The sequence below is a fragment of the Catharus ustulatus genome, chromosome 1 (assembly GCF_009819885.2).
Source record: "Catharus ustulatus isolate bCatUst1 chromosome 1, bCatUst1.pri.v2, whole genome shotgun sequence".
Lineage (NCBI taxonomy): Eukaryota > Metazoa > Chordata > Aves > Passeriformes > Turdidae > Catharus > Catharus ustulatus.
In genome coordinates this window covers 74392613-74417541 of record NC_046221.1, presented here as the reverse complement: position 1 = coordinate 74417541, position 24929 = coordinate 74392613, and the positions used below count along the sequence as shown (strand labels likewise).

The following is a 24929-nucleotide window of genomic DNA, read 5'->3' as shown; positions in this document are numbered from 1 at the left end:
CCACTTGGGATGTACCATCTTTGCTGCTATTAGTCAGAGCTAATATCACAGCTGATATCAAGTTTCTTTTGTCAGAAGTTTTTCATTTCTCAAGTATCTCTTCCAAAGCATGTGAAGAGGGAGCTTAACTACGTGTAAGTACCAGCTACTGGCAACTTCCAAAGGCAAAAATCTCAACACTAAAGCAGAGATCTAGTTTGACAAGCCCATCCTGGTATCTCAAAAAATTGTGGTGCAGAACTTGCTGATAAAAATGCAGATCCTTCAGTAAGAAAGAATACATTTAGAAGGTATGTAAGAAGAATCTTTTTGCTGAAGTACACACACAGATCTAAGAAAGGATCTTCAAATTATTTGAGGGGTTTCATGAAGTGGCTACCAACAGTGGAGAAATGGACCTTGATGACCCTGCAGTTGCTGCTTGTAGGGTTTCTCCGTGTTCATGTGCTGTGTTCATGGTCATTAGTTCTTTGTATACTTCCAGTGTCTCCCTGCCCAAAGAGGAGGTGTGCCTAAATAATAAGGAGGCACCAAATGACCTGTTAGTGACCACTAACAACAGTGAATGGAAGCCATACCTTACTTTCAGGTCCATACTCTGCACTGATGTGCTCTACTGGATCGCTGAAAAGACTTTAAAGCAGTGGGAAGGCCCCTAAAATTTATATGCAAATAAATTTTTTCTCTAAGACTTTTAACAAACAAGGGGAATAGAACTACAAAGCTTGGTTTATTATGGCTATGTCTTTCCCTCATATCTCTTCCTTCGTACACAATTCTTTCAGCTCCTCACAGCTGCCTTGTCATAACAGTTAAAATATCTGTTACTATTCCAGAGCTGCATGCAAGATGATCCCTTAGTCAGAGATTCTATAACTGCCCCTACTTTCCTCAGTGGGGAAGGTAACCTGGTTCTCCCTTTACTAATAAAGCTGCTAATCCCCAGGGAGCAGATAGAAATGCTGGGCAAACAGTTGGACTCAATGATCTTAGGGTCTTTTCCAACATTAATGATTCTATGAAGCACAGTAATCCTTGGAATCTCTGTCTTTCACAATGCTAACAGAATATCATCACATAAACTCATTTCTTTGGGAAATCAGACTCAAAACAGCTGCAGAAGGCTCTCGCCTCTGAAGGACAGCAACCAGATGGCTCACAGCAGATAATGGAAGGATGGGAATTTTGGCCAAGAATACCTCAGCTCTTACAAAAGCTGCTATTACATCACCGTTACAAACGGAATACTAAGACAGATGGAGCGCAGGGTTTTGGAGTCTTCTCTGAATTATTCACCTGTAACAAACTGACAAGCTAAGAGTTTGCCAGCAAGACAAAAAAATCCTTTATATTCTAGTAAATGATAGTTCTTCTTAGCCATAAAGCAATCTAGACAGAGGAACTGCTTCATCTAGGATACTCATCTTATGAAATGGGAGGCACTGAGAAAGCTGGAAACATGTCCCAACAGTGGATTAGGAAGAAGATGGAAAATATATAATACATACTTCTTTGTGAGGGATAGGTGTTGTTAGAGCATGTCACATTTATAGAGGACAATTAGATAATACATTACATACACTCTCTGTGGAAACTGCAACAGTTGAGTTTGAAGACCAAAACCTAGAGGCTGGCATGCAAAGCACGTGAGGTTATTTTTCAGGCTTTATGAACCTTTTGCTTGCTGTCTTAGAACTGGGATAAATGAGGTCAGCACATATTTATTGCTTCATACTTTATTCTTTCAGCTTGAAAGTGTCCTGTGAAGGCTAAGCACTCATACTCTGTATTTCTAGAAACACTTTGAAGCTAGATGATAAAAACAAAGTACACTAGTATTTCAGACAGAGATGGAGGCTGTAAGACTTCTGGTTTTTTGCTGGTTTGGTTTCATATACTGTAGCTAGGAGATGACTTAAAAATGTTCATCCTGTTGGTTAGTAGCATATGTCGTCATGTTCAGACAAGGCAATCAATGAGATCAGGGGAGGTGCAGGGGCCAGTGTTGTACTGCTGAACAATGTCAGAGTCAAGAAACATGAATTAGAGAAAAGATTTTCACCTTCGGAGCACCTTAAGCTGCTTTCTAAATTAATTTAAAGAATATTCTTTCCCTATGAAAAGACACAATAAAAAAAAAACAACAACAACAATAAAAACCACAAACAGACAAACCAAAAACAGTAACAGAAAAGCCCACTACCAACTAAGTGCCAGTGAGTGCATGCAGTAATTATGAGATGGCAAAATATTGATTTCCGGTTAGGAAAAGAAAACTCATTCACTACTTCATCTTCAACAGCTACTTTTGGAAATGGGTTGGGTTTGGGTCTATTTTTCATATGCCAAAATGCTCTATGAATGCCAAATTAACAAGGAACACAGTCACAATAAAACTAGGAAGTTGTCTTCACCAGCAACAGCACATAGGTCCTTGCCAATCATTGGTTTTGGTCTTCATACACAGGAAGAAATATTACCTCTACCTGCTGCAGGCAGACAGCTTCTCCCATCTGCCACCAGATAGGAGTTAACACCTTTTCTTTCTTTGGCATTTGGGGTTTTATCAGAGAGCCTTATCAACTATCCAGCAGCTGTGAGATAAGAAAGAGACCATTTTTCACTGCTACATGGAAATATGTCATATTGTAGGGACTAGCACACAACAAAATGCAATGTTTTGTAGCTAAAGAACATGATCTGCTACCGTAGCCACCATGCAGCACAGGCAGGGACACCTCAAGTTCAAAATACATTCAAGGTGTGCAACAGGGACAGGTTTTATCCCATAGCAGGGGAATTGCAGGTGCCTGAATTGCTCAGGAGCCTTGAGACAAGTCTGAGCAAAGGCTCCTGGTACAGTTGCAAAGAAAGGTCACACTTTAAGGAGAGGAAGGGCTTTGTGTTTCTTTAAAAAATCATCATATGTGCTACTTTATATGAACATTAATTCACAATTTAGAGTTATTTGTACAGGGTTTTTGACAGCATGGCAGAAGTAGTCAGGATGTGAGAATTAAAAGGAATTTTTGCTTAATAATGAAAGCATAATTAGTATGATTTTCATAGGTTTTGTGTATCTTTGCACATCCTTGATGAAAGAGGGGTTGTTTTATCTGGAATTTATTTGAATTTTGCAGTGTATTTGCAATGCTACACTTAGTTCCTGTTGAAATTGACTTCAGCAGAGTTAGTTAGGCATGCATGGAGTTTTAGAAACCATCCTATACTCCTGTACTACTCTTTACAGTAGTACTTACAGTGCCTCACACTGAATAAAAGCTGGGGATCAGATCTTCCCCTGATGCGAGTTATCAGCATAATTCTATTTGGAAATGTTTACTTTGTGATTGTGTGTGTCTTTTATTCTTTTTGATCTTTTTATGCATCTATCACCATAGGGCTGGGATTTATACAGTGGGACTCCCTCTGTCATTCTGTGGGATTTTTCACTCTGCAGAAACTCCAAAGCTTTGAAGGGCTTCAGATCTTGAACAAAATGAGTTCACTGATGTGTCCCAGGAGAGATTGTTGACTAGTCTGTAAATGTGATTTTATGACAATGGATTGTATTTGGAGTTAATGTTTATGCACCATATGGTACATTGTCAAGTTTCATTGTATTCATGAAGATCTTAATAAAGTGAAGTAAAAATAAAAATACATGTTTAAGTCCATTCTGTTTTTAAGACAAGTAATGAATGCCTCTAGATTTTTCCTTTCAACTTAAACTTGCCCAGAAAGTATAAGAACAGGTAATAGTAACAGTAGGACTGTAGTGGGCCAGAGATAAAGCATAGGAAGTTCTGGAAGCAGTACAGAAATACTTAGGACTATAATTATGGAGCCTGGTTAGAGATAACTAACTTACATACTGAAGCATTAGGATTTCTAAAATAGAATCACAGAATTATAGAATTAATCAGGTCAGAAGGGACCACAGTAGGTCATCTGGTCCAATCTCTCTGCTCTAGCAGAGTCATCCCAGAGCACTTGGCACAAGATTGCAACCAGGCATTTCTTGCATATCACCAGTGAGGGAGACTCCACAACTTCTCTGGGAAATCTGTTCCAGTGCTCAGTCATCTGTACAGTAAGGAAGTTCCTCCTTATGTTCAGGTGGAACCTCTTGTGCATCAGTTTCTGCCCATTGCCTCCTGTCCTGTTGCATGGCACCACTGAGCAGAACCTGGACCCATCCTCTTGAAGTCCTCCCTGCAGATATTTATACTCCTTCTTGAGAGTGAGCAGGCCTAACTCCCTTAGCCTTTCCTTCTAAAAGAGATGCTCCAGTCCCTTGATCATCTTGATTGCCTTCCACTGGACCTGCCCCAGGAGCTCCATGTCTCTCTTGTACTGAGGAGCCCAGAACTGGAAATAGCACTCCAAGATATAACCTCACTAGGGCTGAAAAGGAAACAAGTATGGCATTAATTTCTTAAGAAATTTTAGTTCTCAGATCAGCAGAGCCTCCATCCCTGGCATGTGGTTTGAACACCTATTGTGGTGGTATGTCTGGTGCAGAATACAGCCTGCAGCTTACTGACTGCTCCTGTGGGCTTATTGCAAAGGTGTCTTATGTAAAAGCAGCAAGCAGATGAGGGTACAGGAGCCCTAAGAACTCATCTGTGAAAACATAAAAGAATAATCCATGTCATGGTGGGTAAAAAACTGCACAGTATTCCCACCTCCACCTTGGTTTAAAACATCAAAATTGAGAAATTCAAGGAACAAAGTAAATCACTTATTTGAAGAATTGTTTTCAGTCAAATTTAATTTCTTCTTGAAATGGTCATTACCAATATTTTTAATTTCTTCTGCAAAATACTGTGGAGGAAATCTTTAAATATGTCATTAAACACAGAAATCATTTTCCTTAGCATATTGCTAGTGCAGTGTATGTGCTGTTAATAAACATTACATCTTTGAAACATTTACTTAAGAAGTGTCACATGCATTTGTGTATCCATGTACAGAGAAATGGAATGGGGTGTTTAAAACTGGTTTTCTCTCTTCCCCACTTTCTCAGTGTAATACATCCCTTCCAACTGAATTGCCTCTGCTCAAGCAATGTGCCTGCATGGGTTCCATTAAGGTCTTTAGCATTCTACGGGAGTGCTGAGTCCACACAGCAAAATCCATTGCAAGGACCAGGCATAAAAGATATAAGTATGCAATTAATTTATGAATGCAAATAGTCCACTGACTTTCAGGGAGACCACTTGCTCATTGTGATGAGTACAGTAAGCGTGTCAGTAAAGCTTTTCAAGTCTGAGCTTTTTGACTATAAAATCCTTGGCATTCATGTAGATATGTATTGAGCACAATACATTTCAATCCCAGTGGAACTCTCTGTGTGCCCATATGGTCATCCAAACTATTAATGTTTTTATCCTTTTGTTAGAAGTGTTGTTCTCTTCAGAATTAACAAGATAAATGGGTCACTTGCAAGAAATGCCAGAAGTTGTTTCTGGTAGTTATTTCATTTTCCTTTTCATCTTTGCCCAGAATTAGCTATTCAATTAAGAACAACTTAATGACAGAACAATGTGCTGGGAGGGGGTGGGGGGTGGCAGGGAATGTCTATAGAATTGGAGCATGAAGAGTAGTTCACACTTGGAATATGCCTACTTTAATTTGCAATAGGGGCTAAAAGATAAATTAATATTTTCATTGGCAGACCCTTTTTTGTGTAGAACAGTTAGGTAGTTTCTTTGTACCATCTATAGACCACAAGTAGCACAAAGATCAATTAGATCTTCATGGATCTTTATGAAGCCAAAAGTCATATTTGTAACTCCTGAGAAGAAAAAGGATTTTTCAGCATTGTTGGCAAGGCAAGAACAGGGAAAGTAACCTAAACATCTGAGCTGATAATTAAATATTCATCACAAAAGCGGGGCAAGAAGTGCATTTGCTTTGGATCGGGGATATAAACTGCACAGATACACCTGAATGTTTTACAATGGAGTGGACAACTGTGAGAAACAAAATTAAACATTTCATTGAAAAATAAAGCACTCTCTGCAGAAATCTCACAGATTTCAGTCATGTAGTTTTCCTGGGCTCAGTAAACCCTTTTCCTTTCCTTCAGAGGGAAAATATTTCCCTTTCTTTACTCCCTTCAAATTCTTTGTACATCCACATGCTGAGTCATGAAATGTATTTCTGTAATATATTTCATATGGCAAGATGAGGCTCATCAATTCCATCTTTGCAGATTTCCTTAAGAATACGCCTTGAAGGGCTCCAAGAACAATATGCATTAAGGGAACATTAAAAGTTCAGTTCTGCCTCACTCATTAATGCCAAGTAGCCCTTCCTGTATGATGGATCCCCCAGATTGCCTGCAAGGAACAGACTCTGCCTTCAAGCCTGTGGCAAAACCCACTGTGGATCATCTGAGTCTAGAGATCCCACCAAGCTAATACACACCAAGCATCTGGCTATTATCCTAACTAAGTGTTGTGTCTACAGCTGATGGACCCTGTACTCACCCATCACACTCATCTGCTGAAGCCATCTGCATGGGTCCTCTGAGAGACTCAGTTAGCCATGGCTTTAACTAGAGCTCAACCATCACTTGTGCTGCCATACAGTTCAAACCCTAAATGTACATGAGTGCCTTTTTATGTTGATGAGAAATGTGTTCCTTGACCTGCAGGTCTTGCAGATGGAGAAGCCAAGAGTACACACCTGGGGTTGGTGACACTGTGGAAAAAGACACCCAGACAGATCAGCAGCACCTCAGCCCAGGAGTTAACAGAGGTCTTTTTCATTCCTTTAACACCAGCTGAGGACCTAAGACAGAAAAAACATGTCATTCTCCTTCAGTCTCAGAGAGGAACCTTTGTGGACTAAACATTGTTATTAATGGTACCAATTTGCCCTTAGGCGAAGAGTGAAATGCAATAAGTTTGAGCCTGCTTGCTCATGGTTTTGGAAAGGCATGAGAAAACAGAAACTCAGCTATTAACAAAGGACAAAAAAACAGTCTGTTCCACTTCAATACTACTGCTTTCTACCATTTCTACAAAAATATATGACCATGTCACCATGGGCTGGCATTAAATGGGGAAATTACTGGTGCTCAAGGAAGGAACATCCTTTTATGAGACTTTACATTACTTAATGGCAAGTTTCCTGACAGTTACCATAGCCCAGAATAAGATTGCATTGGGAATAAGAAATGTTCTCAGGGATATTGCTGCCAGGGACCACTGAGTTGTACACTGTTTTCAAGAAAGGCTCCTCATGGAAATGCACATTCACATGACAAAAGATGTTTTCACGGAGAGCCTGAAGCATTTATGTCACTCCTCTTGACCTTTTTTCACTGCTTTTACTTAACTTTCTTCTTGCTGATTTAATGCACATGTAAATGAAAAGCATCCCTATGATCAGATTTCTTTTGGTGTTGCCTCATTACAGGTATACTGGTAACTCTACAAGTTCATTTAATAATGTCTCAATACCTTGCCTAAGCACTGAAGATCCTTGATGGCTGAACTTAATTGCAGGAGACATCTGGCACCATTAGTTTTGAATTTGTGGTTTGAGAATTCACCTACAATTCTGATTGCCACAGGAACTGGTCCATCACATTGTATCACCTCTTTGCCACATAAACAAAAATGCAGCTGATGTGTGCAGTAGGTGGAATTTCTTAAAGTAAAAATTCCAGGTAGGACCTTAGCTGCTGGATCATAGCCTGACCCCAGTTTCTCTTCCAGTTGCAGGGCAGAAGCAGTGGTGTATTCCCTCAAATGATATTGGAGGGTTATAGGAAGCTCTTCCTCACATTTACTCACCAGCAAAACATGGGTTGTAAATAATGTCCCCCTGACTTTGCTGAAAATAACTTGTTGTTTAGAACATGTCAAGAGCATGGTGGGTGTATTTATGTGTGGAGGGGTTCAGCCTGCTTTCCCCAGTGTAGAGGTGTATTGGAGGTTTGGAGCAAAGGTGTCACAGGGCAGAGGTAAACTCTGCACACAAGGTTCTTGGACTCCTTTGGCTGTGGACATGCAGCAGGGACTGTGAGCCAAGTCTCTGCCTCTCACAAACAGTTGCCAACTTCATGAAGTGGCAGAGATTACTGTGGTCCTTCTGGGCTTGTATTGCTTAGGTAAATCCCCATTCTTTAACTTTGCAGAAAATAAACACTTAATGTAGCCGTTGTTTAGTGTCTGGACATGGCTGTGCTTAGAAGAATTTTACTATGTTCTGTGCTTATTGTTTTGACTTTGTTGTATCTATTTAACCTTAGGTTGTAAACTTTTTCAATGTAAAGGACCCATTGTTTTGCTACACTTCACAACTGTATAGGCTAGCAGCACTATGTGGTCATACTTCTGGACTTTATACTTGGAAACATTATTTTGTGTAGAAATTAGTCTTAGATGGTCATTCTGTCTCTACCCCTGCTGTGGATAATACTTCCAGACTTACACTGCTGTTTTCAGATTTCAGCCAACTTTTGGATTGCTTTTTTAATTTCAGTTTCTGTAGATTTCTAAGTGTACCCAGTTCTCCAGTTGTGCCAGCCTTGATGCTGGGGAATTCACAACCACACTCCACTTTTAAAAACATTGCGTTGTCTCAGTCTTTAAAGTCATACAACTGTCTAAAATACTTCTTATTATTTTGAAATCTTTCTAGGATTTCAGTTGGAAATATTTGACAGACACCCCCTGCTACATTTATTTCCACACAATAAAACAATTAATTAAGCCTAAACACCTAAGTTTAGAACAGCAATAAAAGGAAGTGTGAACTACTGGCTTAACACCCAGAGCGCCACATGCCTTTCCTAATTAGTCTATTTGTCATGAAAAAAGAAGTGTTCTTTTTAGGAACAGCAAAAATACTGGACCAACAGAGGATGTATGGAGTAACTTGACAGAGTAACTTGCATGCAGCACTAGATCATTAAGTTCAGCAAAATGGCGAAGGAAAGCTTTGCTATAATCCATGGCCTGGAGTGAGGTCACCAGCTAAATTGACTCCACGACAAGAAAAGACCCTAGACTCATGAGAAAGTGTCCTCTGATAGAGATCAGCATTCCTTTGCCTAAACAGGTCTTTAAGGACTGTGAAAGAAAAAAATGTGTTAGCATGACTTGCTTTGACATACAGCATGTGGCCATCAGCATTGTGAAACATTTTAGGGGTTATAAAATAACTGACCATTCAAATTCTAGAAATGTTGCATTTGTAGCAGCAGTCAGCTCCTCGGAGAGGAGACAACAGAGTGTAAAACCTGAATTCAAGCAACAGAGAGGTTGAAAGAATAATTAAAACCAGAAATAACTTGGAGCTTCCATAAATTATACTCAAGGTTTGCAATATAGCAATAATATCTGTATTTATGTAGACATGTGTACATGGACATGTGTGTAATGACAATGGCATAGTTTCCAAACAGATAGATGGTTGCCAAATATTGTTCTCCAGCTATCATAATTTTCTATAGTAAACTGTTTTTAAATATTCTCTGAGGACTTCTGGTCATAAACATTTCAAGAGTATGCACTTAACTCATGCCAATCAATATCATAAAGGAACCCTACAGCTAAGTTAGCAGAGTAGAGAACTCATACTTATTGACAAAACCCTGATGCTACTTGTACCTAAGGCTCCATGTCTGCAGCTTATATGGTAATAGTATTTCTGTTTTCAATAGGTGTGCATCCTGATCATACATTTTTATATAGATTAAATACTTTATAGCATATTTGCCTATTGAGAAAACTCATTTGCTTTGAGGGAAAAGGCATCCTCTTATTAATTTCCTTTAACTTTACAGGATACTGCATTTCTGAGAACCAGAATCTCTCCTGGACATTTCAAAGGACTACACAGAGGATCTTCTTTTTCTCAGGGGACCCAAGTTACTGTGTTTGGACATTTAATTCAGTCCTAGTATACGGATGTGGACTTCAGGTAGAATGAGCAATGCAAAGAACTTGTTTGGACTTGGTGTCTCCTTATATTTTTGGGGACTGATGGACCTTACTACACCTGTGCTCTCAGGAAGTGCCAGGCCACTCACTGAAGGGCAAGAAGACAAGCTGTCAGACAAGCTGCATCAGCGTATGAAGAGGAGCTGGGTGTGGAACCAGTTTTTTGTTCTGGAGGAATACACAGGAACTGACCCTCTCTACGTTGGGAAGGTAAGAGGATGGGGAGTGGGAGGATGTCTGTAAGAGTGTATCCATCTGTGTATCTGCAGACAGACACAGGATATTTCCTCAAGTGCCTTTGCCTTCTTTCTGGCAGTGACTTCTCCTGCATTAAATTTCACTTCTGCTCCCAAGAGGTTTTGCCCCTATGTCACCTTTGTTTGGAAAGAATTTCTTTTTCAAGGGGCTGTCAATATATTTGCCTATTTCAAAGAGATCTGCTGCATCAATCATCATCTGCAATTTGAGGTAGTGTTGGAAAATCTGCAGTGTTCTTTCCAGGGACTCCTACAATGTCAAGGCAAAGCAAGGTTATATTGACATGTAAGGATTAGGAAAGAAAGGAAGAGTTTGTGATCATGCTTCCGTCCATGATCAAGTCAGCTAGAAGCTGCAATTCAAAATCAAATTAAATAGCCAGTTTCCCTTGAAAACTGACATTTCAGGTTTTTCCGCAAATCTTCAGAGTCAGAATATCTTCTGATTTACCACGTCTTGACTGGAGGTTAATTGTGGACTGCAGAGAAGCTACTCCAGATCTAGAAGGGTAGATAGACACCTCATTAAATCCAACTATGGAGGGTCCTATTTTTGGATCCCTTATACCCCAAAAACCTACCCATCAATACAGATATATATAAAATATATTCCTGAGCTCATCTTATACCTGTATTTGGTATTATTTTACATTTACTTTTCTGTGTCTCCTTGAGGAAGAAGCTGATGGAAATCAGACCAGTGACATCTACTGTCACAATCTGTCTCACTATAACCAACCTCCTTTTTTTCTGTTGTTTTGAAAGACCCTGAATCAGTGACTCTGTATTGACCCTTTTATTCAATGTTTTATGGTCAGCTTCAAGTTTGCTTCTATTCTACACCTAGGTGACAAACCTAAACAAAAATATGGAGAGAGTTAATGTGCTTAAGTGTTTGAACAATACAATCAAGTTTTACAGGCCTAGAATATCAGATACAACTATGACAAGTGGAGACTACACATAGGCATATATGAAAAGTACAGTAATTTCACGACTCTAAGATGCACTGGATTATAAGGCGCACCTCCGGGTGTCGGCAGATTTCCGAATTTTGTCCATATATAAGGCACACCGGACTATAAGGCGCACTTTCTTTTTGCAGCGAGGATCCACGCGCAACAGAGTAACCAATTAGTAACTGAACTGCGCAATCGCAGGGTTTACTGGCAGGTGCTCAATTTGCAAACATTTTTCACGGATCGGCACAGCCTTTAAATGCAGCCCCAGGTGCCCTCCCCGTGCCGCGGACCCCGGCACTCCCACCCACCCCCGGCGCCGGCTGGCATGGCTCGCCTGCCGCGCCCCCCGTGCCACACTGCTCGACTCACAGCTCACACTTCCGGGTTGGCAAATTTCCAAACTTTGTCCATACATAAGGCGCACCACATTATAAGGCGCACTTCTGGGTTTTGATCAACATTTTAGTCAAAAGGGTGCGCCTTATAGTCGTGAAATTACTCTAACTTAGAAAGGATGTCAGAAACTCCTTCACATTTCATTGCTTATTTTTTAATTGATATAAGCTCTGGTTTTCCTTTCAAGCTATCCATCTGCAGGGAAAAAAAAAAATATTCCATATTGAGAGGCCCAGTTTGGACTCATATTTATCATTCTACAGCCCCATAGAGCTAAACTGTACTCTCAGTCACACCAGTATAAATCAAAATGAATCCACCAGCTTCAGAAGACCTCCTCCTGATTTATCCCTGCATGACTGACGGCAAGATATGCTCTCCTTCCTCCCACAGCAATGGCATTACTAGTGATTGCCTCCAGATGAGACCTCATTAGTCTTCATTCATCTGTGCACCTAGCTTTTCAGCTCTTGATATCTCTATTGATTAAAGAAATTAATATTTGTTTTCAAGCAATTCCCAGCTTTGGAACAAGGGCCAGGCTTATTATTTCACATTCTCAGTTACATCTGAAATTACTTCAGGCGTCCGCTTGTGAGCCGAACTTCGGTAAAACAAGTATGGGGAGGAACCAGCCCATCTTTTAGCCCTGATGGAATCATTAGGAGCGCACACATTCGGCACTGTCGGCAGCACTCCTGAGCCTGCCATGGTTCAGCTGTGCCCAAGGGAAGGACACCAGCACGTCTCCTCATGGCCTGTGTCCCCCACTCCACAGCCCACGCTGCCCTCAGGGCGCTTCTCCAAGGCTGCCTGGGCGCTGGCTGTGCTCGCACCGGGGTGCACAGGGGCTAATTAGCTCCCACGGTTAACAAGGCCAATTAGTCCCACGCACTGCTGAGCTGCCACAGCTGGATCCCTCGGAAGCCTCCAAACTTGGCAGCGCTTCATGCAGTCCCAGCAGCAGGGAGCTCTGCTGCCAAGAGGGGCCTCTGGGGCTCAGGGGTTCCACGGCCTGCCATGCCCAATCCCAGCGCTGGGTGAGGGCTGTGGGGCTCCCTGAGGGAAAGGCTTCCCTTGCCTCACCCGGCCCGAGGCACAGGCGCTCCCAAGAGGCAGCACCTCCCTCAGCTCATCCTGCCTGCATTTGTGCTGCCTGAGCTGTAGGGATCCTTAGGAAAGGGGTCAGCAGGGAATAGACCATGGGGTGAATTAATTGTTCTGGCAGGCCAGAAATTTTTTCTGCCCAAGTCACCCCAGGCTGACTCAAAAATAGCTCTGTAAAAGCTTGCACAGAGTGGGGTAGAGGCACAACAGAGCTTCAGTCCGCTGCTGGCTGCTCACACCAGCCCTCCAAACCTGCCCTGGGTCCCGCACCAGGCCAGGCAGGGCCTCTCCTAACTGATACCACCCACAACATCCCAAAACATCCTCACAGCCAGGGCTTGCTTTCATCCATCTGCTCTCTCCAAGCCCTTGTCAGAAGGAGAGAGTGCACAGCAAAGAGCCAGTTGTACAGCTAGTTGTGGCTGGTTCTGTACGACTGGAGCACCCAAAAAAGCACCCTGACTTGAACCATAGGTTTGGGCTCATCTAATATGATTTCCAAGGCTGTTATGATTCTGTGAAGTTTCCTAGACAGCTGTTAAGGCAAGGTGCAAAATATGTTCTGGACAGGGAAATGAAAGAAACTTCCTGTGAAGTCAGTACAATTTTTGCTTTTCTCCAGTGCTCATGACAGTGATTTAAAGTACTTCAGCTTCAAAGGGTTCCTGGTCCTGTCACAGATAAATGCAAGGCTTCAGTTTACCTAGAGGTGGCCGTTTTTGGCTAATAGGATGAACCAGTGAAACCAAAGCCCCTTCATTTGCTGCAGCAGGTATTTTCCACATTCAATGAGCAGCCTACACTGTGTCAGTAATTGAACTGGGGACACACTTCACCATTTTGCCATATTGGAGACTCCCTAACCCTGTTTCAAAGAAGCATTTGAATCACAGGAGATGAATAAATGAATAGTATGCAACCTCTCCACAGACTATCAATGTACATCAACCACACTCACTCATGCATCCTTAAATAAATCCCCTGCAGGTGCTACCTCCCTGGAAGCAGAGAGGGGAGAAGCACATCAAGGATGGAGTCACAGACTGGTTAGCAGAGCTGTTTGGGTTCTCCCCTGAGCTGCTCACTGCAGCACTACTCTCTTCCACATGCCCTCTGCCAGGAAATGTGTCATTCCAATGCAGATGTAACGTCCTTAATTTTTTGTACTATTCTCATCAAAAGAAGAAGCGCAGGTTGACACAGTTAAAAAGTTCTCAGGAGTTATCAGCTTTATTCCACAGATAACCCGTTCCTTAATATGGAGGAGAAAGTACAAATTAATTCCTCCTACCCTGTATCAACCACATGGCAGCACAATGTATTGTACCACCCGTAAAACAGAGCCAACTTAAAACTAGATCACTTTTCCAACACAGTGACTTTTATCCTCCAAACTACAGCATCCTGATATTAGGTTTGGTGAGAGCTTCAGTCCCTTCAGACACCAAATTCTTTCAGGTTTATTGAAGTCTGGCAGTGGCATGTCTTTTATATGCTTTCTTGCTTTGTCTAGAAAGAGCAGATTATACAAGAAGCTGCAAGAGTACTGCTAGCACTTCTTACTGCCTAGTCTTGCTTGAGACTCGATATTTCTAACAAATCACAATTAGACAGAGATCCTCTTGTACTCCCAAATTCTTAATAGCATGCCATGTTCATTCCCTGTTTGCTCCCTTCACAACTGCATTTATTCCAAATACAGCTTTGGACAGAAGGTGTAATTTAACCCATGAGTTTGATTCATTTACTTGTTTCAAAGTATTCTGAAAATTCCTGAACATGTACTGCTATTTTAAAAAATGCTATTTTTTTTTCTTTCTCTTTTCCTTCTTGTTTTTCTCCTTCTTCTTCATTCTTTCCTATACCTTTTCCTTTTCCCTTTCTCTTTTTCCATTTTCCTTTTTTCCTTGTTTTTCACTTCTTTTTCATTTTTCTCTTTCTTTTTCTGTTTCATTTTTGCCTTTTGACTTCAAATTTGACTTTGACTTCCTCTTTCTTTGTTTTTTCTTTTCCTTATTTAATGAGGACTTGTTGATGCTCCAAAACACATTTTCTTCCACCAGGCCCAGCTCTAATTCCTCAATCAGGTCTAACATCTGTATCTGTCTCAGCAGCTGCATTCTTTCAATGGTGCACTAATGCACTAAAACAAATGCCCAAGGTGTAGCTTAGTGGTTCTGAATCAATTTGAAAAGCTATAATAGTGTTCTCCTTCTGGAAGTATCCTGTTTACTAGCTCCTACAGTGATAATCTCTGAGTTATGGGTGTTCAGGGTAAGTAATGACAACCACTGTCTTTTTTAAAATTAATCACAAGATAGTATTTCCTGAAGATATGCCAGTTTGCAGTCCTGGAGCCTGCATGTGAATTAATGCACATGGCAGCCATCTAAATTTAACTGTTTACCGCTGCCAACTTTTTCTGGGCTTGTTCTTCCACCATTAAGTTAATACATTACCTGAGAGCTGCCAGCTTTTCTCCAAAGTATCAGTGTTTCTCAGATGCAGTAACCACTGCTGGGAGGGAGGCAGAGGAGGAGGAAGTGAAATACCAGTGGCCTGACACAGTCATTGTCACAACTTGCACAAGCTCTTGCAGCCACATTGCAGTGCTGCTGCCCTTAACACTCAGTGTCCCAAGCAGCCGCCTGGAGTCCATGGACCACCTCCATACAGACCTGTCTGCAGGCTGGGTTATGCCATGGAAAACCAAAGGACACCACCTCAGCTGAAAGCACTCTTGCCCTAAAATCAGGAGTGGGTCCAAGTTTTGCATAGGTCGCGTGACCTATCTGAGAGGCAAGTAGGGAGACACCCTTCAGAGAATGAGCATTTTCTGACCAGACCCTTCACTGGGAAAAAGGTCTTTTCCTGGGAAAAAGGTCAACTGGATGCAGCTAAGGAGCTGGGTTCACTGGCACTAGAAATGCTTAGGTCAGATAAGATGTTTTGTCCACATTCCTATTAAACTTTTTCCTATGTAATAAGCTATTGTACAGGTTCTTTATGTTTTTAAACAGCTCAGAGATGAAATTTCTTCTTTCTTTCTTGAGAGAATAGTCTGTGATCAGTTTTACAAAGTTTGACTTCTGTATTTGACACAAATTATCCATTTCTGTTCAGATTCTTTCTTCAAATCCTGTGTTCATATATTCAGTTTATTATTCTAAGGTTTTTCTCTCCAGTACAAATATTTACTTATGTATGCCCCATCCTCCAAGATTACTCCCATATGTCCTTTAAGTTCATCACAGCATTAAACACACACCTAATTCTGACCATATTTCTGAGATTACATGATCATATTTACATTTTTTAATGTACTTGATTGAATCCAGCCCACTTTCACTGCTTTTTAAAAATTATTATTTATCCTTTATTCATCTCACACAGTGATAACCACACTAGAAAACAGTACTCACATCTAAACCATTTTGATTATTTGCACCTCAAGTCTACTGCCTTCCTGTCTTTTGGTACTAAATGATTACTGACATTGGGCATTGGTCTTTGTGCCCTGTTCCTCAAAAGCATGGAAATATGAGCATACCATTGTGGATTTTCATAGTGTGAGTGAAATTAAGCAATTTGGTTGCTTTTGATAATCATTCCAGTATTTCATGGGAACCAGGTGTTTAACAGAGTGTAGTTCCCAGAATGATTTGTTTCCCTGTTTTAGATTATAATTAGTACTGTGTTTACTCTTGCTCTGTTCTGTTGCATTCACAGCTATCTGTGGCTGCTCAGAACTAATTAGCAGTCATGCAATAAATCTGTTTGCAAATTTCCTAGAAAATCTGGGATGGTTCTCATTGCTATAGTCTGCCATGGGCATAAGCAACTGTTTCTTGCTGCTTACCTTACCTACTGTTTGACAATATTCCTTCCTGAAGATGTAAGGATCCAAATTAATTTTATTACTAAAATTTAATGGGAGAATATTAAAATATTTCTGAATCATAACATTTACTGGGTGCTCTCCCATTCTGCTCTCCCCTTGATCCCAAACAGATTTGCCTTATTTGCCCCAACATTATGCCACCCATGTAGTACTTGACTCCTCTTAAGCCATGTGAGCAATCACAGTCTGCAGCTTTGCTGACCTCACTTTATCCCGAATCTTCTTAGTGGCCATTGCAACAAGGCAAAAGATAATTATTGTGTTGAGTGAGATTCCAAAAAGGCAAAGAGCCTGTTCCTGTTTGGGTGCCTCTGCCTTTTTTTTTTTTTGGCACAGCTGTGGGTGCAGAAACAGGAAGACAGGAGAGGGTTTTTAGTTCCAACTAGGCAATACAGGCTTTACTATTTGCCTCTTTTAGCAAAGTGAGTTCATTAAAACCAGTTTGTGAGTCCCAAAAGTGAGACCAGAATGCTCGGGATGATCACGTGCTTAGTGTTTCTCAGCAGCTGCTTACCCAGTTCGTGGTCTAATTGAATCCTGTTCCTTTCCACAGCTCCACTCTGACATGGACAGGGGAGATGGTTCAATCAAATACATCCTCTCGGGAGAGGGAGCTGGCATTGTGTTCACAATTGATGATACGACAGGGGACATCCATGCCATTCAGCGGCTGGACCGGGAAGAAAGGTCACAGTACACCCTCAGAGCACAGGCTTTGGACAGGCGAACAGGCCGGCCAATGGAACCAGAGTCAGAATTTATCATCAAAATCCAAGACATCAACGACAACGAACCCAAGTTCCTGGATGGACCTTACGTAGCCTCTGTTCCAGAAATGTCACCTGTGGGTAAGACAGATTTTGTGGAGTCTCTTTCCCTTATCAGCAAATTGGAGATGGTTACCAAAACTCAAATTCCCTGACTCCTTGATCTCAGCTTCTGCCACTTGCACAGGAGCTGCAGGACAGAGGAGCTTATCCTGGGATGCCTGCTTGCTGTAGAAAAGAGACAACAGGCTTTATATCACATTGGTTCCTCTGAAAGCAAACATGCTACAAGAAGCCTGAGAGCTGAAAAAAGGTGTGATTCAAACATGTCATGTTTGGGCAATTTGTAGTAACATAGTGCCTCTTCTCCTCTGACATCAGATGGCAGAATAATAATGTCCATTAGACTGCCATTACTATCCCGAAAATAACACAGTCCTTCCAACCTAATCAAGATCATACTGAGAGCTCAGCTACTGTCCAGGAGCTCTTGGAAACATGGAGACATGAAAACAATCATTAGCTCCTTCTAATTCATGTAAGCCTGCACTAAACAAAGTTCAGTGAATCCTGAGATTCTGGTACTATTTGCTGTCCACTTTTACAGAATGGGGTCATGTAGAAGACACTCCTGTTATTGCAATGCAGAAGACAAACAGCAGCCTTCCTATCTTCCTATCCTGACACAAGTCAGGAGCAATCATTTCCATATAAGAAATAAAATAATCACATAAAGTATTGCTTTTCTGGAGTTTTTTTCTTTCTTTTTGAGTTGTCTTTGTTTGCTTATTGCCTTTTGGCTCTGTGACGTCACTGCAGAGACAATAATACCATATAAATTTCATGTCCTGAAGTTACATAATGCTTTAACTTCTCATTCTTCAATATTATGTTGACATAAAGCTAGAGAGAGGCATCAAATACAGAAGTTCCAGTCAGAAATAATGTTTCTTAATGGTAATAGCTAACTTGAATTCAGATTTATCTTCAAGTGCTTATCTAGTAATATGAGATTTGTTTGTAACACAAAACATTATGTAGAAGGCTAGATGCATTCATAAAGACACTGTCTGACATTTTTAGTTGTCAAAACCCACACATATTTCAGTTGTGCCTCAGCTTCTCCTTGTTTTTGATAAATTACTTCACCTGCAAGCCATTACTAGCTTCAGAGGAAGCAGACCTTGGAAACCAATTGTAAAAAGAAATATATATGCCTCTGTGTGGGTTGCAAAAGCACTTCAGCAGTGTATAGTCTCTAGGCCATGCAATGTAAACTGCAGTCCAATAGAGAGATTATCTCAGAGATAATCCCTTCATGCTCACAGTTTGTGTACAATTTCCATCCCTCAGTCAACTTACAGCATCTATGGGCCTGCTACAGCAGTTCATTATTTATGTCAGCTATGAGAACTTCCTTGAACTGCCACCTAATAACATTTAAAATCAAGACAAGGGGAAAAGAAGCAAGCAGTATATAATTGCCATCTCTCTGCCAACCATAACAAATTTAATTCAGCAATTCTGTAACTGTGGTCCATAGAGTACTTGCTCTTTTATAGCTTCCTATAGAAGCATGATAAATTAATACCTATGAATTCCTTTAGTGCTAATGAGGTACAAGTATGAACAATAAGTACAAGCAGTACGGGCATCAAGTGAAAAAGTTTGGTGTGGGAAAGCTCTTGGTAGCCATTTCAATTTACTTTGAACTGTGTACTTTTCCTGCCAGCTCTTTATCCCACAAGGTCTTATCTTGATGTTTTTTTTTGTCAGGCACCTCTGTTATCCAGGTGACAGCGACAGATGCTGATGACCCAACCTATGGGAACAGCGCGAGAGTTGTATACAGTATTCTCCAAGGACAACCATATTTCTCTGTGGACTCTCGGACAGGTATGTTATTTCATCAGGGAATGAGGCAATGTGAAAACCAAAAGGAAAAGTTGCAAGCAGAAAGAAAGGGCAGTGCATCATAGCTGTGGTCGGAGAAATGTGCTTTTGTGGCTTGGAGCCAAGACAGAACAACACTGTGCAAGGGGTAAAGTAATGCTGTGACAGTGAGCTCCAGAAGAGGAACGTGCTTTTTCCAGTGATATATTCCTCTGAATGACCATATTCTGCAACTCAGGATCTGGATGGGTTTGGTGCTGTAAATACTCTTGCTGGCTTCTATCATTGAAAAATGTCTTCAACAGATCTAGTTAATAACAAGACTTCGGGGGGAAAAAAGCATCTATGAACCAGTCAGAACTGGAAAGTGCAAGCTAAAGGATGCAGTTATCTGGAGCAGTTTTACCTAAGGGTGTTCTTGTTAATAACTTTACATTTATCTATAGGACACCCTCTCTGTTTCGCTTGCTTTCTCTCTCTCTTTTCTCTACACATCCAAGGTTTATATTCAAAAGTGAAATCTGACAGATTTTGACAGTTTCTAAAGGGCATCTGTAGTGCTAAGGTCAGAAACTCATGAGACAATAGTCACTGCAGAGCCCTAGGGGATGACATAGGAAAAACATGAATAAACTTCTTCCAAAGTTAGCAGTTTATGGGGTAGGTGCTCTAGCCAAAGACAAACTTGTATGTGGCATGTTATTTTCTTGACTTTGTTTATATTTATGATATAAATAAACTACTAATTCTCCTTTTGTAATCAACCACCAACAAATTAGGGCATAATCGTAGATTTGTTGAGTACCACATTTTTTCTAAGAAGGCAAAGGATCATTATTCAGGGTCAGATCCAGTACAGATTTAACCACTAGAATGCAGCTTATAGGCCTTTAAGTCCAAAATTGTGTACTTTATAAGTATTTAACTCCAAGAAAGTATTTTTCTCCTCTGAAAATTAATTTCCCAGTCACTTAGACCTGCATCTCTGGACAGGCTCAGAGATGCCTCAGCCTTTAGCTGCCTCAGCCAGCAACTGGACAGCAATTTCGGGTAAGCACTGTTGTGAGCCAGAAGTCATTTCCATATCACAAGCACAGGACTATAATCAACTTCCCCTGAGCAAACTCACCTGTGGAATTTGGTAGTTCACAAAATGCAATTGTCACTTTGATGAGCATAAGTGACCAGTAGCTCCTTTGTATTGATAGATAGTGATAAAAACACCCAATAGTGGACAATTCATTTCAGTGAAGTCCTCCTCTAGTAGCATTTGGAGTCCTTACCATTTACCTCCCAACACAGCCTTTTGGTTCCAGAGGTGTGCTCCTATTCCTATTCTGTCACTGTCCTCCTAGGTACTGAACAAGTGTCTATGTGAAAACAACTTCAAAGGAAAGTTGAGAGCCTCCTCCTCTCTTTTTCCACAATACTTTTACAGCCTGATCACAATCATATTCCCCTAGAAGATAAAAGAATTCTCCCACTTCCTAAGAAGCCATCTGGCTGTTATAGAAAAGAAAGGACATCACCTCTGCTTTTATTGTTTTCTTAAGTGTACAAACCTCACTCAGTTTAGTGAAAGAAATGGTTCCAGTACATTTCTTTGAAAGATCTGAGGATCTTAACCTTTTCCATAGCCTTTCCTATAGCCCTAAGGATGGGTTTTATGTTCACCAACATCCTTAGCATTTCTTTGCTGGCTGAGTGTGTGCAGCAGCCTCAGATGGTCCCTGCTCTGCATTGCTGCACCTCTGGGTACCTGATCTGGCTCTGATTGTTGGTGTCCTGGACTAGCCTTCCTCTAGGGACTGGAGGCCCCAAAGACAGGCATGAAAGAGTCTAGGGTTTAAGCACTGATGTCTTTTATAGGTCAAGCCAGGAGTGGAAATTCCCTACAAAGTGTTCCTATAAGGAGAAAACACTTCCCAAAATGCCAAGTATTTTCATATCTTATTTATATCTCTATGGGAGCTGAGGAACAACAGCACTTCACAGGAGGCTCTCAGCTTTGCAGGATGGGACTCTGAAGGACTCCATGCAGGAAGATTAAAAGTAGCGCACTGCAAGTTGCTCCGTGCGGGTCACTATTTCTTCCCTTTACACACAGTGATAATTACCAACGCAATGTCTTTTTACTGCTTTTTAATTAAACCCATATATTGTCTTCCTGCTGAAAATAAAGACTAAATGCAGATCAGTCAGGTTAATAGCGTCCTGATGTGCAGGTGCCGTGTGTTGAACCGTGTGACTGGGATGGTGCCTAGGGCTGACACACTTGCCCCCACCCCGAGGGACATCCCAAAAGTGTCGCTAGCAAGGGATTATCCCATGGCAGCGCAGCCACCCCCGAGCTGCACTGCCGGCTGCTCGATGGAGTACCCTGGAGGTGCTGGAGGGCTGTGTGGGGTTGTGTGGGCTGGGAGGCTGGAGGACGGAGAGCCGGGAGCAGCGGGAGCGCCCGGCACCCCGCGGCCCCGGCGGCGCTGCCCGGGCCGGCGCTCGCAGCCTCCATAAGAGAAGTGCTGCTGCCACCTCATGTCCTCTCGCAGTAGTGTTACCCCGAAGGCAAGGGACGCCCTGCAATCTGGGGGAGCAGGGTGGCCCCTCCGGAGCGTCCTCGCACATTCTGCACTCGCGGCTTCAGCCCGGGGCCCGAAGGACACGAGCAAAGCCCGCGGGCTCGTGCCAGGTGGTCTCCAGGACCGCGTGCTCAGCAACGCTCTGGAAAACTTGTCATGGTGGATCTTTTAGCAAAGCACATCACTTCTAGCTTTTGTGCAGAGATAGTCATCCTGAGCAGGGCCTTAATTCAACGTAGCACACTGTTCCCAAAAAGCTTTTCATTGGAAGGCAACATTTTGATTTTGAACAGCAGCCTGTCCCAGAGCTGATGCATTTTAACTGGCTTCTTTAAAATTCACACCTTCTGTTAACCTAGATTCCACTTGGGTGAGTTTTCTCTGCCAGGAAAGGTGGGACCCAGTGCAGAGCCTGGTCTCATTCTTGATACAGGGAATGGGACGCAGTAACAAGAGCCCTCCACCCTCTTTGTGTATTGTCTAACTGCCATTTTCTTTTGTTCCCCAAATGCTTTCCACCCTCAATCTCAGGCTTAATTAGAACAGCTCTAATGAACATGGACCGAGAAGCAAAAGAATATTACGAAGTGATTATCCAGGCCAAGGATATGGGTGGACAGCTGGGAGGATTAGCTGGAACAACCACAGTCAACATCACTCTCTCTGATGTCAATGACAATCCACCCAGATTTCCACAGAGTGAGTACTCGTGATGCCACGACAGGCAAGAAGGGGTGACTGAGTTTTATGTCTGCTGTTTGCTTTCCTGACAGCCATTTTCAAACTCAAGATAGTGACAACTAGAAATGGGCAGAATTTCAGATTCTATACAGAACTCTCCTTCAGAAAAATGTCAAAAGGAATTATTCAACACCTTGCCTTTCAGAAGAAGTTTCTGACCTCCAAAATTATGAAAAGCAACACTGTTTTAAAAGAATGGGAAACTAATTTAGAGAAAAAAGCATGAAGGAGAACTGTTGTGTTTAGACTGCTCATGGCCATTGCCTTTGGCTACTAATTGCTGCTCTGATTGTCTTTTCATCCTATCTCCAGAGGATGTCTCTCAAATCAGGGACATGTGGTGGTGCTGGAAGTTGAAAGATAATTCATTCAATCCTCCAGCCAGGCCACAGCAGGGGAGCGTCTGGGAGCTGTGCTGCCAGTGTGGAGTGGGCTGTCATACAGGCTGTTCTCCAGAAAAGGTTCATCTAAACCTTGGCAATATACAGTTAAACCCTAACATATGTGACAGCCATACTTAATGGATGCAAAAATAAACAACTCCACTTTTATCAGAAACACTACTCTGTATTTGCAAAAGTGAGCTTCAAAACAAGATTTGCAATATGTTGCTGTTTGTTTATAAGATTTTTTTATCACATTTATTTACATAATTCTATATTGCCGTTAAAAAGTCGAAAGAAGCTTTTCAGTTTTGATTGGACTAAATCTTTCAAGGGATGTAATTTGGGATTTTTAAAGAAAATTGATTCTTTTAGTAGTGCAAATCAATGTCAGGCCATTTTGTTTCTGACGTTTTTCTCATTTAGCTGAGTAATGCAAACTCCCACAGTTTTTTTTGTTGGTATTCTTTTTCTCCATCTGTTTTTGCATATTGAACTGCTAAATCAAAGTGTTCCACTAAGATCAGCAAGAAAAATCAACTTCCACTTTTCCACTTCTGTTAGAGCAACTTCTTGAGCACACCATTGCCAACCATCTTTTGAAAGTGGCTTGAATTTTAACTTTTATCAAACTCTTGATAAAGAAAAATTACAATTCATCAAAGCTCATCGTTGATGTTATTCTGCCTCGTAAAGTTGGTGAAGTCAACAGAGGGGGTGCATCAAGGAAGGTTTCAAAATAAAGTATGATGCCAGAGATATATTTTAGTTACAACATTTGTATTTTCAAAATACACTTTTAAAATAGCAGGTTGTTCTTTCCCCAGTCTTGCTGCTAAGCAAATTAGCAATGCAACAAATGTGCTCAAGACAGTTTTTGTAGGGAGAGGCAATACATTTTAATGGAGTAACTGGTAAATTTGAAAGAAACAGGCAAGCTCACAAGCTTTCTTCAAGGCTGAAAAGAAGTTTGTAGGGACTTGAGAAAGGATTTGTGGTGCTCAAAACTTATGTTTATTCCTGCTGTACAAACTGATTTAATAAAAAGATGCCTGTCCTATTAAATCTGTTCCATATCCTGCTTTATATCATGGCTGCAACAGCACTGGTGTTAATTGCCCTATTTTTCTAGTTGAAGTTCCTATCTTTAGGTGTATTGCTGTTTTTTAAAAAATCCATTCAACAAACCTGTTGCTATAGCAAACACCTAAATAAAACTTCTCCAGGAAATTTAGCTAGTATGTGGCTTTTAAAAGGAAATCACACAGCTGTCACAGCTCTGGGGCAGGTATTAAAGACTCTCAGCAGGCCATGCAGTGTTGTGGCCTCCCCGATCCATTCTTTGCATTACTTTGCAGGGTTTTTGGTTCTTTTTCATAGCCTGTTTTTTTTTCCTCTCTTCCTCTGTCCTGCTTGTGCCAGAGCATTATCAGATGAGTGTGTTGGAATCTGCTCCTGTCAGCTCCACCGTGGGCCGTGTGGTTGCTAAAGACCTGGACGAAGGTATTAATGCAGAGATGAAATACAGCCTTGTGGATGGAGATGGACTGGATGTCTTTGATATTAACACTGATCCTAATTACCAAGTTGGCATCATCACTGTGAGAAAGGTAAAAAAATTTCCTTTTTATAGTAATTTATATGGCTAACTGTCCTGGTTACATTTTATGTGTGGAATATTCCCTTACGCCAGCAGTAACTTAGTTCCCATTATGTGACAGTAGCCCCTTTCCAGCTGTAAAACACAATTTCTTTAACATTTATTGCTAAAATATGAAAGCAGACTGCCTTCCTAGGAACAACTTTTATAAAGTGGGAACATCATTAGCATAAACATGTCTTTACCCACCAAAGGAATGCTCTGATTTTCTATTTATCTATTTAAATATTCTCTGTAGCTTAATTATCCTACAATGCAAGAAATTAGATCAATATTTGCATTTGAACTGTACATATTTTTCACTCTGGTGTTCCACAA

General features: G+C 41.3%; 1 protein-coding gene and 1 long non-coding RNA gene across 2 annotated transcripts in view; one reads left to right on the top strand and one right to left on the bottom strand.

Moving 5' to 3' along the window:
* Positions 1-9878, bottom strand: part of LOC116993888 — an 82993-nt gene extending 73115 nt beyond the window's left edge. Inside the window, exon 1 of the long non-coding RNA XR_004417390.1 lies at positions 9807-9878. This is a non-coding gene — a long non-coding RNA (uncharacterized LOC116993888). The remainder of the gene's footprint in view (positions 1-9806) is intronic.
* CDH20 (cadherin 20) overlaps positions 9821-24929 on the top strand; it is a 39975-nt gene continuing 24866 nt past the window's right edge. Inside the window, exons 1-5 of the mRNA XM_033055073.2 lie at positions 9821-10175; positions 17142-17436; positions 19132-19251; positions 22359-22526; positions 24374-24561. Coding sequence (XP_032910964.1) covers positions 9933-10175; positions 17142-17436; positions 19132-19251; positions 22359-22526; positions 24374-24561 — 1014 coding nt within the window. The 5' untranslated portion in view covers positions 9821-9932. The remainder of the gene's footprint in view (positions 10176-17141; positions 17437-19131; positions 19252-22358; positions 22527-24373; positions 24562-24929) is intronic.